The 16,992-nt window shown below is 44.9% G+C and overlaps 1 protein-coding gene across 1 annotated transcript in view; it reads right to left on the reverse strand.

The window, feature by feature from the left end:
- GALM (galactose mutarotase) overlaps positions 1 to 828 on the reverse strand; it is a 52,778-nt gene extending 51,950 nt beyond the window's left edge. Inside the window, exon 1 of the mRNA XM_004765505.3 lies at positions 424 to 828. Coding sequence (XP_004765562.1) covers positions 424 to 613 — 190 coding nt within the window. The 5' untranslated portion in view covers positions 614 to 828. The remainder of the gene's footprint in view (positions 1 to 423) is intronic.
- Positions 829 to 16,992: the final 16,164 nt, after the last annotated feature.

Here is a 16,992-nt window from a genome sequence, read left to right on the forward strand (position 1 = left end):
ATCTTGGATTGTCCTTCTACATCAGAACACCAGGGAAGAACTGGGAGCCTCTTCCCCAGCTTTTCCCTTTCTTGCCCCCAACAGACCCGACACTTCAAAGACGGCTCCTGGGTTGCTGGGGTTTCGTCTTATCCTCAACTTTTCTAAATTAATTAGAGCAAAGCCTAAATGGATAACCAGAGGCCAAGTCCTGTAGCGGTTCCCATTCATTAGTCTTTTTCCGGGCACGGGATGGAAGCACAGAGTTGGCTGACTGCTAGCACTCCGGACGGCGACAAGCTCGGGAACTTCCTCCGGGTCCCGGCCGCCTGCAGCCCGATCGATCGATCGATCCGGGATTGGGGGAGGTGTGGGGGAGGAGCTAGTACGGGAGGGCTCGGGGTCTGGGACCGCCCGGGCAGCCCAGGTCAGAGTTCAACCCACCTTCCAACTCTGCAAAGCCGAGCACCACATCTGACGCCCTGCCCTGCCTGTCTTTGACCTCCAGGGCCGTAATGGTGCAGCCCCAGGAGATGATGTCCACTTTCAGCAGGTCTGACTGCAGCTGGAACTTCTCCACTGTCCCTGCCCCTGAGGGCAGGTCTCCAAACACGGCTCTAGTCACCGAAGCCATGGGGGAAAGTCGGGGGCGTGCAGCGGCTCCCAGTCCTCGGAACTCGAGCCTCCAGAGCTGGAGTGGGACTTTACTGGAGAAGAGGCGGGACCCGGCTCAGACTCCTCCCCTTCCTTGCCTAGATTTAGAGAGTGACCTCTCCTGCAAAAAATATCCTCTGGCGACTTTCTAAATCTTTCCTTTGCCTGAGGGTGACAGGAAGGCAAAACTTCCAGACTGGCTTTTCCTTTGCTAACTCTGGCCGCAGTGCATGTCGGGAGTGGTAGTCTTTGGGAGGTGAACTTGCATTTTGGGGCGTGTAGTCTCTCTCAACCCAAATCCTGAAATCTGTAGGATTCTACCCTTCCCCGCTTCTCTGGTGGTGGTGGTGGGTGGGTCTCAAACAGGCAGTGAGCTAACTCTCATTAATGTTGGTGGCAGAATTTCAGAGAAAATTCTGGAAAATGCAGAGAGTAGAATTAGAGACAAACGAATGTTGCCGGGGAAGGGGGCAATTCAGGTTTTAAATTAACACTGATCCAGAGAAGAAAGGGCACAGGTAATTCAGAGAAGGGGCAAATCAGCACAGGCAGCTCTGAACACTGACTGCAGATTTCTTCTGTTTGTCCATGCAGTGAAGCTCTCCACATGTTTATGCTGCAACCTCTGCCCATAGGCTTTCCTGGCCGTAGGCTTGGAGTACCAGTCTGGACAAGGTCAAGTGTAGATGAACTAGGGCTTAGTTACACGGAGGTGGTAAGAGACAGCCTCTGACTTTCTTTTCTTCAGGGGTCTGGGGAGGGCCTTGAGGATCTACCCCTTCTGGTTCCTGAAGTCCAAAATTCCTTTAAGAAGAGATTAAGGGAGGGGTGCCTGGGTGGCCCCGTGGGTTAAGGTCATGATTTGGGTCATGGGATCAAGCCCTAGGCTCCTCACTCAACAGGGGAGTCTGCTTGCTTGAAGATTCTCTCCCTTTGCCCCTCCTCCAACTCGTGTGCTCCTTGGATCTCTCGCTCTCAAATAAATAAATCTTTTTAAAAAAGGGGGGGATTAAGGGAATATTTAGTAAGGTCTCCCTAAATGTTAACTACTATAATTTTATCATCTTTTTCGTACAAGCAGAAAAAGGCTTTAAGTATGTACTGATGGGAGAGGAGAAGACAAGCAGATCATTAAATAATTGTCATGCTTTAGAGTGCCTCAGAATTATAGGAGACACTCTTTTTCAAGAATGAGTATTTCCAGGCTCATCCCTGGAATTTCTGATTCAATGAGTCAAGGGCAAGACTCAGGAATCTGTCCTTTTCACAGGGTTTCCTACATTATTCTAATGCAGATTACCTGGGATCAGACTTTGAGAAAGGCCGTTCTTCAGTTTGAGGACTAATCTCAGGTTCCCCGCAAACCCCTCCCCACAATAGGCTCTGATGCCATAAAACTAAGATAGGCTTCTAAAGGCCTTTAATGAGATTGTCAAATACAATACAGAAGCTTGTGTATTTCTTTACTGAATGTGTCAACTCCAGACAGTCCTGGGCCTAGGAAGGGGAAGGAGGCTGGAAGCCGGAAGACAGGTTTTATTTGACTGCCTTCATACCTATCTTTGCGTGACACTGCTTTCGGTTTGGTTCCTAGGTACTGTGGAGGGGATTCAACTAGACTCTGGTAAGCACCAAAATGCATCTATGATCAGGAAATGAGAATTGGAATCGTGTTCCTGGAATCAGATGCTGATACACATAACCGTGTCTCAGCCCTTTCTGTCTGTAGTTTGAAGGATTATTTCACATTCTTGCCACAAGCCTCCCTTCTCATTCATGAAACAGGGGGGATTGTGATAGCAAAGGAAAAAGAGAACTTGCAACTGGGCCTTGGTGAAGTGTAACACATAATAACAAAAAGACCCAAACAAGTGAAATTACAGTCTGCACCGCACTCACACAATCACCGACAGCACTCCAGCGTGCCGCTTCCTCAGAAATTCTATCAACTCTGCAGTCCTTGTCAGCCCACTTAACATTTGTGGCTGATTCATACACAAGCCCTTTCGGCAATGCTGTGTTAGCACGGATGTCTCACAATCTCTTCTGTGGGCAGGAAGACTGCTTTTTCTTTTCTCAGCCTCCAGATCTCAATGTTCTGCCAAGCTCATGTTGTTACAGAAAGAGAGAAAGGCACTGGAATGGCCAAAGCCAAGTGTCACTAGGGGAGGTATTGTAGCCAGGCTTGGTGTAAAAAGAAACATACTGATGTCTGTCTATGAAGGCAAGAATACATGTCTTCAGTTCATTTTCCTTTCACTTTTACTGGTCTTAACATAGGGTCCTAAATAGGACTGCCTTGTGCTAGGTCAGCTGTTAGGCACGAATCTTGACTTTTCTTACGAAAATATCCTCTTTTCCTAGTTCCACAGTGATAGTCTAAAGGAATACTTGTGCACTGGGGGCACCTGGCTCATTCACTTGGTAGAGCGTGTGGCTCTTGATTTCAGGGTCATGAGTTCAAGCCCTATGTTGGGTGTGGTGTCTACTTAAAATATATATATGTATATATATGTATGTGTGTGTAACATCTTATCATATATATATATAATAAAATAAATTTTGTATACATAAAATAAAATAAAGGAATATTTGCACACTTAAAAAAAAAAAGAAAGAAGAAGAGGCACCCTAAACCTAAGGAAATATTTTCTAACTCCAAGATTGGATTAGGTGAGAAGTAAGGCAATGGTAACTTTGAAAATGAAACATTGTCAAATTCAAGGAAGTATTTATTTTTATTTTTGGGATGAGGGGGAGGTTTTGAGGTGAAAAGAGAAGGAATTGTGACATTTATGCTTAGAGGAGATACTTAAAATGGATACCTTTTTTTCAACCAGAGAGTGAGATATCAGGTTGGACAGGTAAAGAATAAGGTCAGTTTCTCTTCTCTGCTGGAGGCTAATCCTCAAAGCTGAGTGCTTGGGGAGCCAGGAATGAGGAAATCTGAGGGCTTGGACCCTGGGCCCCACTTCCTCATTCTACACAGACACTGCAGGTGTCTTGTTCCTGGGACACCCATCAGGGATGGCTCCAAAGATTTAAGCTATTGACAAGCTGCTAGGCAGAGAAAACTCTGAGTTATAATAATAAAACCAACTCACAACCCCTCACAGTTTGTCTATAGAGAGACCCAAAATAGATTCTCTGCAGTTGACAAGTCACCACCTTCCTGTTCTCTTCCTCGTTGCTCTGAAGTCCAATAGCGTTTGTTGTCAGTTCTCTTCATTGGGCACTCAACTCTGCGGTGTCCTAGATCATTCTTTGTCTTTCCATGAATACATTTTGTTGTCATTGTTTTCTCAGCTAGTGGCTCCCTGACTTGATATGTTGACTCACAAATTTTTGGTGACCTCAACAACACTATCCTTGGTTTCAGAAGTAACCTACTTATATCTGGAAGCCAGGAATATGGGGGAGAACCTCATCGAGTTCACAAGATGTGGAATTCTTCACAGTTCAATTCACCTCTGTTGCATCGATAATTTTGGAGCAGCTGCTGGGGAAGGCATGATGGGGGCAGGTGAGAAGTTGTTGAGGAAAATGGATTAAATGCTGTTGTAGGACATGTTAATTCCTCAAATATTCACTAGGTATGTGCCAAGCACTGTGCTAAGCACTGGCGGTACATTGATAAGTAAACCAGGATCCTTGCCTTCAAGGAGCTTACAGTCTAATATGATGCAAGGCTCATCTCTGTCTTCCATAAAGCCTTGAGTAAAATCTTCAGAATTCATTACCAGTCAATGTTGGATGAAAGAAAGCACTGGGACTGGCCTCAACAGAGGTTTAATTTCAGGGTTGCCCAGAGAATTCAGCTATATTAGGATTATTTTAGAATTTCCTGACACCAAGCACAGAGACTAGCAATCTTCAATGCTCAGTAAGTAACCATTGAATGAATACACGGTACTTTTGTATTTACAATGTCGTAGTGGAGAATTGACTCTGATATCAGAAGATCTGGGTTCAGAAGGCATCAGAACTTACTGGCCAGGCAATTTGTTCAACCACTTTGAATTTCAGTTTCCTCAACTATAAAATGGAAATAATATCCTATGATTGGTTCATCCAATTATTATTTAGTGATTGCTAGTAAATATAAAGTGCTACATGTGTCCTGGGCACCATGATAAGCACCCTTCTGAGTCAGGCACTATTATCAGATACAGAAACTGAGACTTATTGAGGTTAAGTAACTTGTTCAAGGTCACATGGTTTGTAAGTCAGGAAATCAAGATTTGATCCTGGGCACTTTAATTGCAGAGATCGGAGCATGTAACCACTTCCGTGTACTCTGCCTGGTACTGTGGTCAACTGAGACCTGGATGCCAGAGCCCTCTACAAATTCCAATACATTACAGCAATGTAAATGTTCATCTCCTAATTTTTATGGCAAGTTTAAAAAATTAATATCTGGAATTAAGTTACATTGGGCTCAAGAGGGTATTGCAGGCCCTTACTATAGATAAAGAAGGGCCCAAGGAGTAGAGCTAGTCCTTTGCACCCACAGATTCTAGAAAAGAGACACTCATCACGTCCAGACCTATTATATTGTCATTTGTTTATTTGTTATTGTGTCTTCTGCCAAGAAAATCGAAGCTCCACGAGAGTGAGAACCTCCACTGCCGTTTCCCAGTAACTAGAACAGATCAGTAAATCGCTAAAAGATATTTGTTGAATGAATGTTTGAATGCTGGAAAGGAAGTGAAGCATCTCTCATACAGAGGTGGTAGAAGTTGCAATTGATAAAACCACTTTGGAGGACTTTTGGAGGACAACTTGTCAATATCTAATAAAGTCAAATTGCATAAAACCTAGCAATAGCCCACAACCCAGCAGTTCCATGTCTTGGAATATACCCTAGATGATCTTTTGCATACCTTAATCAATTTCACATAAAGCAGCTTCAAAACTCAAAAGAGTCATAACACTTTTAAGTGTTCTGTCATAAACAAGTCATAAACCAACTCAAATTTGGGGGCATAAGAATATTTATAGCAGTATGATGTGTGAGAATAAACATTCAGAATCAACCTAAACTCCATCAATTTAAAAAGGATAAAAAAAGCTTGGGTATATATCCATGTAATGCAATTTGACATAACAGGAAAATAAATGCACTAGGGACTCCACAGGTGCTCAGGCATAAATTTTGTAATTATAATGCTAAAGAAGAAAAAAAAAACAGTGCAGAAGGATGCAGAAATATCATTTATATCATATACTCAACCTTGCAAAATAAGTAGGATCTCCTTGAATTTAAGCTATTATTCCAGGGTCATTTAGCTCGGGGCCTTTGCAGAGCTCAGATTTCAATCCAGAGCACTTTCTAGTACTTCCTTCAGCCTCAGGTAAGCACTGATAGTCAGATACATATTAGACCCTCATAAGGCTCTGGAAACCTCATCGATTGATCTTTCCTTAGTCTGAGTGAATGGTGTTCCCAAGGGAGTGGCTTGAGGGGGATGTCTTTTCTTCCCCCTCATTTTTTGATATGATTAATAGATGATTAACCAATTTGCAGCTTCAAAACAAGTCCCTCATCCATTCCCTTTTACTTGATTGTGGCACCTACTTAGAGAAATTCTAAAGCCACAACTGGCCTGAGCACATTCTTTGGTTTTATATAGACTGAATAAATACTTCTGGTGGTCCTTTGTGACAGCAATACTTTCAAGAGTCAGAACTCTTTTAATTCCACAAGTCATAAACCAACTCAAATTTGGCATAGGCAAAACAGGGAAATTATTAGATAATATGGTGAAAAGTCTATGGATGAATCTCCGGCGTGGCTGGATCTGGGCTAAAACTATGTCAGTAGAACTTGAATTCTCTCCTCCTCTTGTTCTGTTCTCCACTGTGTTGGCCTTATTTTCAGACTGTTTTTTTCTGCCCATGATTCCCAGCATCTCCAGGCTCATATTATCCCTACAGTAGCAATCTCAGGACACAGCAAGCCCAAATAGTATGGACTAAAGTCCCAGTGTTGAATCTCATCAGGTCCCATGCCTTCTGAACCACTTGCCTGGTGCTTGGTAAGGTTGAGTCTGCCTTACCCAGAAGTGCAGGTGGGAGAGCAGGGAGGGGTGGTTCTCCAAGGGAAAAATCTAGATGCTAGTTCTAAAGTGAGAGTGGATGCTGAACAGGCAAAAGCAGCGTTCGCCCACCAAGAAGAGAGGGGGGTTAATTTCATTAGAGAGTTGCTGAGTGGGGACACAGGGAGTTCTTGCAGAGAGAGTTCATGCACTTAGAATATTTGACACTTAAGAATACCTGTGCCTCACGAGGAGCTGTCAACATTCTGTCCGTGGTTACGTAGCAGGTGCCACCACATCCTCACTTCTATTCTTGCTTTATTTTTGTTGGCCCTGGTCTCCTGACTAATGTGGTAGTGACGCAAGCTTGCTTGAACCTTTCTCAACATCCTGAATTACCCTGCTGTTTTTCAAAGGGCAAGAGCTTCCAACATTCTAGAAAGAACGTTAGCTTGGATTCAGCCTTACCTGAAGCACATTCACCGCCGCCTTGTCTGAGATCAAGGCCACTCAGGGAATTGCTCTCTGAGTTCGTCTGGATTCCCTTCCTCAGAGTATGGAATCCTATATCAAAAAGCATGGCTGATGGGGGCGCCTGGGTGGCTCAGTGGGTTAAGCCGCTGCCTTCGGCTCAGGTCATGATCTCAGGGTCCTGGGATCGAGTCCCGCATCGGGCTCTCTGCTCAGCAGGGAGCCTGCTTCCCTCTCTCTCTCTCTCTCTACCTGCCTCTCCATCTACTTGTGATCTCTCTCTGTCAAATAAATAAATAAAATCTTTAAAAAAAAAAAAAAAAAAAAAAAAAGCATGGCTGAGGTTAAGTTTTGACAGAAAGGAACATTCAAGCGTTTAAAACATTTAAAGATGATCTGACTCACATCAGTGTGGGGGAATTTGCTCTTGTGATTTTGCCAGCCTGATTGAGGTTCCTTTAATTCAGTGCCCGTGATGGGTACTCAGCAGCAATCATAGTGTGACCTTCATTTCTCTAGGACACTGGCTCAAGAGGTCCCAGGTGGCACACACTTCTTACTTTTATAATTTCTTGCTTTTGAATGGACTGCATTTGGCTCAGCTTGAAAGACAAATTTCTGACAAGATGTAGCAAGCATGTTTTCTTCTTCTTTTTTCTTTTCTTTCTTTTTTTTGCCAAATTAGAGCTTTGAAAACTTACTCTTTGATCAGTTAGAATTAGGTTTGGCTGCCTAGAACAGAGATCCAAAATAACAGTGGCTCAAGAGAAATACAAGTTGTTTTCTTTTTCCCTAAAAGCAGTCCAGACGTGGGTATGTCAGGATCTGGGATTTTACCCTATGTGCAAGTTCATACATCACTGTTTCACAGATACTGACCGAAGACACATATTCCTGGGTCTAAGACAAAGGATTGCATCACTCGCTGCATAGCAAGAAGCATGTGCATCCTGCTGGTGCTTTTTCTCTATGCCTCCCAAGACCTGCGGAGGCAGCACAGAGGAACCAAGGTAGACACACTATGTACGGTGGGTTTGCATTACAACGGGAATCTACCATTTTTATAGTGAGTGGTAAGCAAGCCTGCCCTTTGACTGGCAGAAGATGAATCAACTCACTGCCAGCTCAACCCAGAGAAATGGTTTTCTAAAGAGGAGTCAGGGCTTTGCATTCTTAGCAGAGCCAAAAAGGATGTTCAGGGATCCTCAGGGTCTTGGTGGATTTCTTCTTTCAGCCAGTGGTCCCAGTAAGGATGGCAGTTTCACTCCATATGGGCCATCTGGTACGTAAGTTCCCTCTAACTTGTTGCTTCACTATCTGAAATGTATGACCTGAAGTCCACTTAGCCAAGGACATAGGCAGCTGTGTCCATATTTAGAGCAGCAGGATGGAGGGGAAGAGGTATGGAGCGGTAATGTTGGAGAAGTGGCAGGCCCCCTCCCTTTGAGGAGACATCCTGGAAGTTCTGTAACTTATTCACATGATCATATCAAATTTTAGGGTAGGTTGGGAAATATGTAATCTTTTCTCTGGGTTCTGTTCTCGTAGTGTGAAGAAGAGGATCTTGGAGCAGTCTGCCACGTTCTTTGCTAAAAGTTGATAGTATTTCAATAAGTACTTTCCAGACACCTTGGAAAGCTGCTAACAGTCACCTTGTTCCTCCCATCCTTTGCACATCATGAAAATATGAGCCTGGTTTGGGTGTACGCTAGCCAGGTAGCTATGAGCACACATTGGGAATGGGACTACAGGTATCAGGTGTGCTTCAGGCACTGCCCAAGGTGAGAACACGAAGGAGTCAGAGGCTTTCCAGGGATCTAAAAGAAGACAGAGATTTTAGTCCAGAAGATGGTGCCGAAACTGCAAGAATCAAAGTGACAGGGTCTGAAGCAGCTCTAGTGGGAGAGGTTCATCACGTCCAGAGGGTGGGTGGTACAGGTGGGATCCAGTTTGATTGTGACACGTTTTTCAATGGAGGAAGAGCTCAAGCCACACGGGATTCCCCCCCACCCTAGCCCTCCCAGAACAGGCTTCCCTGAAGGATATCTAGAACCTCAAATCAATCGTCTACCATGTAAGCGCTATTTGTATCTTGGAGGAGGACACTGAGCCAAAGTTGGAGGGAGGGTTTTAAGGAGTCAGTGTTGACTCAGTGTAGAATGTCCTGGTGCCAAGTGACTGGGAGCTGCCTGGGGCACTATCCCAAGGAGGGCCTCGCTGAGATGCCTGGGGTTGACCTTGAAGCAGACAGGTACCCTCCCCTCATTAATGGTGGCTCTGCAGTATGGCCCTCTAGTTCCTGGGGATTTTCTGTTTCATGGGAGACTTGAGCCTCTAGTCCAAGTAGAAGCACTAAGCCCATTCACTCCACTTGGACTTCAGCACACAGGGCCTCCACCATGTCCCTTGATTTTTGTGCCACCTTTTACAAATTGATCATGTCTCCCTCCCTGCAAGACAATCATTGACCAGGTTAGGTTTGTCCTACCAGGGTCTTAGTAGATGAAGTCTCTATCAAAAATGACTACATATTTTTAAGAAGATGAAGAATGGGGGCACCTGAGTGACTCAGTGGGTTAAGCCTCTGCCTTTGGCTCAGGTCATGGTCTCAGGATCCTGGGATCAAGTCCCGCATCCCGCTCTCGGCTCAGCAGGGAGCCTGCTTTTCTCTCTCCCACTACCCAGCTTGTATTCCATCTCTTGCAGTCTCTCTCTCTGTCAAATAAATAAATAAAATCTTAAAAAAAAAAAAAAGATGAAGAATGAGGGCCCTTTGCATGGTTTCAGGTATGTTGGATGGCATACCGAGATGGGTGGCATTGACTGATAAAACAGTGTGGCTTCTCCAGGGGGAAAGAGAGGAGAAGGCAAGGAAGGGAAGGTGTAGCATCCTAATAAAGGCTGGGACAGAAGTGCAGCTGAGACCTCAGGAATGAGGCCAGGATAGAAGAGCTTAGCAAAACCTTTGCCTGGACTCTTGGGGCACATTCTGGTGGAAATGGCTGAGTGAGTCTACTGTAGCAATTTTGGGACATGAGGAAAGGCTTGGCTACTGATAAATAGCCAAGAGGAGCTCAGGCGAAGAATCTAGCTAGATGGAAGGGGTCTGGCAGATCAAAAGGTCACGAGGCAGGTCAAGTCTTGTCCAGCCAGAGTCAAGGTGGTCAGTGAGCCCATAAAATGATTCCAGAAAATGCTCTTGTATCCTATTCTAGAGCGGGCCCTTGCCTCCCTGGCCTGTTGGAGTTTGTCCACTGGCTAAGGTGTGGATGACAATCAGCCGGTGAGAGGCCCATAGGCAAATTCTGACCTCCTTTGGGTAGGTTTGAACAGGGAAAATGTAAGCCCCACTTCTGCTCCTCTTCAAAAGGCTAGCACTCAATTTAGGTCAGAGAATTACAACAGAATTGGCCATTTCTTTTGGGCTTAACCACATTCTGTAAAGAAGTACAGTTGTGCAAGGGCCCTGTGAAGTCAGACAAGATGAAATACGACAGGGTCCTTGTGTGGTTTTTTTCCTGACACTAAATGTATCAAATTTTTACAAATACCAACCAATTCTATGATACTAATTAGGTGCTCAACAACTCATTTTAATTCTAACACTCTTCACGCAGAGTCTGGGTCACATCTCATGAGTTTGAGGGCTCAGTCCCATCAGACCGGCTCCACATCACACACCTGTTGTCAATGGGGGGTGCGGGCTACCCAGACTTCTTCCAGGCTGATTACAAATCTGGGAGTTCCTGTGGGTGCCCTTCGGATTTGATAATATGCTAGAATGACTCACAGAACTCAGGAAAACACTTTACTTGGGTTTACCAGTTCATTCTGAAGGTTGTACTTCAAGAACAGCAAAGTGAAGGAGATGCATAGGACCAGTTATGGTGGTGGTGGGGGGGCGAGGTGGGGCCTGGGGATTGGTGCCGAGCTTCCATGTTCTGTCCTGGTGTGCCATCGTCCAAGCACATGAATGTGTTCACCAACCTGTCCTTTGGGATTTTTTTTTAAATACTTTTTTTTTTTAAGATTTTATTTGTTTATTTGACACAGAGAGAGAGTTCATGAGAGGCTGCACAAACAGGGGAAGCAGCAGGTAGGAGCAAGGAACCTGATGTGGGACTCCATCCCGGGACTCTGGGATCATGATGTGAGCCAAAGGCAGATGTTTAACTGACTGAGCCACCCAGGCGCCCCTTCTTTTCGGGGTTTCATTAGGTTAATTAATCTAAGTGGTTGGTTAAATCCAGTGGTTGATGTGGTTGATTAAATCTCTGGATATTGGTGATTGAACTCAATTTCCACCATTCTCCCCTCCCTGGAGGTCAAGGCGCAGGGGATGAAAATTCTAACCCTCTAATTACTTGGTTGGCTTTCCTCCCAGCTAGTTAGTTCTCAACCCGAAGCTATCTAGGCCCCCACCACACCCAAGGGCTGTCTCATTAGCATAAGACAGTCATCTCTTAAGACACTCTTACCACTCCAGAGAGTTTTATGCCAAGAAGTGGAGACAAAGACCAAATATTTTTTATTATCCTACAGCCCCCAACTGGGCCCTACCATGCACTCTGTCTTCAGGGAGTAACCAGGTCAAAGAGGAAGAAACTTTAGTGCACCTTAGAATATTCTGGGAACCCCATTAAACATATAGATTCCTGGGTCTGACCCTCAGTGACTCAGTGACTCAGTCACAGGGTGGGACCTGGGTAGCTATATTTTTAATAAACTCCCTAAATGATTCCCATGCTCACTAAAGTTTGAGAATCCCGGAGCAAGCATTTCCTTGAGTCATTCCCCAACTCCCCCAACACCATTCCTTCCAGAAACGTGTCCAGTCATGCCCTGAAGGAAGAGCCCCAGTTCTGACTGCAGATCACAATCTTCCCCTGACTAAGGATGAGGAAGAATTACACCTGAATACAGAGGACCTCTGGGTGAGGCCAATCTTGAGGATCCTGGAGCTTCTGCCTCACGTTGGAATAAAAAGTCTGCAGAATTAACTCTTGTCAGTGTCTGTTGCATGTCAGGCGATGTGCCTGCTGGACATTTTACGCAGTGTCTCTGCCTGGGAGGTAAGAACCACTGTTACTCTCTTGGCTGAGAAGACTGAGACTTGGGAAGACTGGCCGGGGAGGCTCCGGGGAGTTCGAACTCGGGTCTGCCGCGCTCGGCTCCCTATGTCAAAGTGGTGAGTACTAAAAAGGGAACACGTGGAACTGGTGCGACCTGCTTGGGAGCTGGAGTCAGGCAGCTACAGGCCAGGGTGTCCATCACTCCATAATGACTGCTCTGGGAAGGAAAGCACTGCTGGGGCAGCTGGGCACCACTGGGTCTGAAAAGCTTCAGCCCACAGCTGGTCTTTAGCAAAGCAGCTACTTCCTCAGAGACTTCCTGGCAATCACCCATCCTGCTGACTCTTTCCTGTCTTTTTGCTGAACTCAAAACCCTAAAGTAGAACCCACCCAACAGTTCTGGAAATTGCTGGGCTCTACGCATCTCATGCTGATTATAACACGGTTGATCCCGACTGGTGCCTCTTCTGATGTGATGAGTGTGCCCTGCACAGAGCTAGGGTCTAGGTCCTGTCTGTATAATAATAAAAGTGCATTCTGTTTCTTTCTAAGGGGGAAAGGGTATCCTTTTCCCATACCAGGCTCTGGTATTATAGAACCGGTGACAGGGAAGTAATAATCACAGGCCATTTGACGAGCATAGATTGCGGCAAAGAGCTGGAGAGTCTGGGGCCAGGGCCAGGATCCTCCAAATGTACCTGCTTCCTAAGGGGAAGTCCCCTCTGGTGACCAGATTGCTGATGTCCCCTAGGCTCAGGGTCACCCGTGGACATGCGGGATAAGATCAGCCGGTATTAGTATGTTGGACTCTGCTATCTTGGGGGCTCTGTATCAGAGGTGCCTGATCGAGCTTGGGCTCTACAGCTGTGTTTTGCAGAGAAGATGGCTTTTGCTATTGTTTTGTCCATAACTGATCAGGGTTTCTCTAGAACTCCCACCTCCGTGGTGAGTTGCTGGTGGTTGTGGTGGTGATTAGCCGGACGTCTGATGTCGTTTAAAGCATGGTGGTGCTGATCATTGAAATGACCTCTCTGGGCGTGTTAAAAGATAAACTGAGGCAGATTAAAAATTTCAAGAGCTTATTTGAGTAAAACTTGACTCGAATGGGCAGCACCAAACTGGAAGTGGTTAGGAGTAAGACCTTTCTAGAGAAAAGGTGGAAGTAAGGAAATTATTGATGGGTTATGGTTTGGGCTAGTCAGCTGTTTGTGATTGGCTGTCTTTGGGTTTCAGTTTCATAACCTTGAGGCATTTACAGGCTTAGATTTTGGTTTGGTTAAGGAGGTTGCCACGACATTAGGGCCACCTCGGTCTAATGGCCTCCTTATTTAATTAATCTAATAGGTGTATGTTCAGTTTCTCTTGGATAAAAATACTCTAACTCTCAGATAACCTCCTGCATTGCCTGCTTCTTTTCCTAACATGGTGAGCAGGTATACGGAGAAGAGGCAGAGGTGTGGCTGAGGAGGCTACCGCAGCAGGAAGAGCCGGGGTCCACAGGCTGGGGGTCCTTTTCCTCCTCGGCTGCCTTGTCCACCTCTTGGCTCCATGCTCTGCTGGTTCCTAACCTGCGACCCTCCCTTGCAGACTTTCCCTCCCCTCGGCTCCCTCTGACTGTGGACCCTGACCCTCTGCTTTGTCCTCCCTTGAACCCCTGCCCAGGGGGTCCACCGCAATCTCTGCAATGGGGTCTTCTCTTTGTCTGGTTTCTAATCTCTCTGTAGTATTCTCCAAATAGCCTCCGTACCTCTGGTCCCCAATCTCTTTCTTGCTTTCTTTTTTTAAATTTCTTTTCCAAAGTTCTTTTTTTAAAGATTTGATTTATTTGACAGAGAGAGATATGGAGAGAGGGAACATGAGCAGGGGGACTGGGAGAGGAAGAAGTAGGCTTCCCGCTGGGCAGGGAGCCTGATGCAGGGCTCCATCCCAGGACCTTGGGATCATGACCTGAGCTGAAATCAAGAGTCAGATGCTCAACCAACTGAGCCACCCACCTGTCCCACCTTCTATACGATCATGTCACTCCCTTCCTTCAAAACCTCTAAGAGTGTCTATTTTCTGTAGGATAAAGTTTAAGCAACTTAGTCTGATACACAAGACTTGAAAGCATTTGGCCTCAACTTGCTTTCTAACCTCATCTCCCCTTCTCCAGCCTTAAATCCCCATATCATGCTCTTTCCTGCCTCTGAGTTTATGTATTCTTTTAGTCTGGAACTCTCTTTTTTCTCCATTTTTAAGGGCCTAGCTCAAATGCTTCTCTGGGAAACGTTCTTTTTCTTCATCTGCGCCCAGATCTCTAGGGTGGCACGTACCTTATTAGATCTATAAGGAAGATAAAATACTTTGATTTAAACTTTAAGGTTTAAGCAAAACATGATTCTTCACTAAATTATAAAATAACTCGAACCCCAATTAACTGGAAATGGTCTCTTCTGTGCACAAGAAGCAGCTCCTAGCCATTAAAATAAAATCAGTTTGACACTGACATATTTAAATTATTTTTAAATAAGCAAGTCTCTGGGGCACCTGGGTGGCTCAGTGGGTTAAGCTTCTGCCTCTGGCTCAGGTCATGATCCCGGGGTCCTGGGATCGAGCCCCGCATTGGGCTCCCTGCTCAGTGGGGAGCCTGCTGCTTCCTTCTGCCTCTCCCCCTGCTCGTGCTTGCGCCGGCTTGCTCTGTCTCTCAAATAAATAAAATCTTTAAAAATGAATGAATGAACGAGTGAATGAATGAATAGGCAAGTCTCATAATTGGCTGGTTGGGAGTGCTTTTGGTTGCAGATAACAGGATACCTATTTGCAACAGCAAGCAGCAGTCCGTTAACAATATAGACTTTGCTTTGTCTTATAAAATGAGAAGTCCAGAACTGAGCAGTCCAGCGCGGGTACAGCTGCTAAGAAATGCTGATGAGAACGTTCATTCTTTCTGCTCCATCTTTCTTAGCGGATGGGCTTTTATCCTCAGGCTTGTCCCTTCATGTCTCTCCCCCCCTCCCCCGACTATTGCACATCATGTTTGCTTTCTGGGCAGGAAGAAGGGGGAAAGGCCACAGGGACAAAAGGAGCTCTGCCAGTTTTATCTATCCCTTTGGCTGCTCATCACAGCAACAATCGAAAATCAGGCATTTGTTTTCCAGTCTCTAGAGTAGAAAAAGGCAAGAGAAGAAGACCTTGTGAATGGCTTTGGGGTTGCTAATCCCCAGTATCTATTGGGTTAGATTATTCATGAGATCAGTTATAAGGATTATTCATGAGATCAGCTAATGGGAAGAGGGGAGAGCACAGCAGGACCATCTCTGATCTGTAGAGTTTATCTTCATACTTATGCACCCGCCACCCAAATCTAAGTGTGGACCATTTTCTTATCCCAAAAGATAACCCCCCACCCCACAGCAAGTCACTCTGATCCTCACCCCCAAGCCCCCAGGACTAGGCAATCATTCTTTTACTCTCTGAGAGAAATGTTTAAAAGGGTGATTTTTCTATTAGAAAGTCAGTAGAAAGCATTATACAAATGAGCTTCAGGGTAGGGACTTAGATTTAAATATATCACGAAAGGCAGTTCCTCTGCTGTCGTACAGTTTTTTGGTATGTGTGAAGGAAATGATTCATTATCTCCCCCAGCGAAAGAATTTCTAAGCCCCTCATCCCTTTCCTCATTTAGTCCAAAAGAATCATGCTGTTTGCTAAATCTTGTCCGTTTTCTATTCCAAATTTTTTAGAGTGAGACTTAGAAAGGCATAAAGCAGATATAAAGTTACAAAGTCAAATTTCGAATTCAAAAACTCACTATAGGAAAGGCTTAAAAAAAAAAAATCTCCACCCACCCTGCCCTGCACCCCCACCAAGGCCTGAGGAAGCCAAGTAAGCTGCTAATTGACAGTGATAATGGGAGGCAGGTGCCTTTCTTCTCTCCTTGAGCGGGTGTAGCTTGTCCCACTTTACATGCTAGAGATAATATCACTTATCTGCTGAAATGAAAGCAGAGCAAATGCACCAAAGACTCGGAGTAATGGCTTTCATTCTTGTTTGCAGCATTCCCTCTAACTGTCATATCCTGCCTTGCCGGGTACCTGTTGTATCTAGATGAGAGAGAAAACAGGAAACGAGGCAGGTAATTAGCGCGGGCACACAACCACCACGGAGGAGTATCCCGGGCCACAGCTTTCTGATCAGAGGTTTGGGGATCGGTGGAGAAAACCAGAACATATGCACCAGGTAATAACTGAAAATAGAAAAACTGGGCCCAAACAGAAGTGAGGGGAACATTTCCATGAGCCAGCTTCTGAGATGGGGCTTCGTACCACTTAAAGTCGAGATTTTACACCTGAAGACTGCAGGTTTGAATGTTCGGTTGGTTTCAAACCCAATCAAACTACCGAGCTTCTTTTCCTCTGAGCTTTTTTTTTTCTTTTTCCTTTACTTACTATCACTATAGCAGAAAGATGTTTTGTACCAGTTTGCCATTAAAAATGGTATAGATATATATACGGCTATGTTAATGTTATGCTTATTTTTATCTTATTTTCTGAGATTTAAATACACCAACTGCTGAGTGGGTGCTTTAAAAAGAAATAGTATCACCTCTGAAGAAAAGATAAATCCCTATTTTAGAATTTTTTTCCAATTTAAAATTTGTAAATGAAAAATATTTCCAGTTTCTGGAACTGCATGGGCATTCTTAATAAGCACAGTTTTTTATTTGCTGCTATTTTTTCTTATTTCTTTGTTATTAAATTTTGAGGCATGTGAAAAAAGTTAAAGAGTAATATAATAAA

The sequence above is a fragment of the Mustela putorius genome, unplaced genomic scaffold (assembly GCF_011764305.1).
Source record: "Mustela putorius furo isolate JIRA1106 unplaced genomic scaffold, ASM1176430v1.1 tig00000281_pilon_pilon_pilon, whole genome shotgun sequence".
In the NCBI taxonomy this organism is placed as follows: Eukaryota; Metazoa; Chordata; class Mammalia; order Carnivora; family Mustelidae; genus Mustela; species Mustela putorius.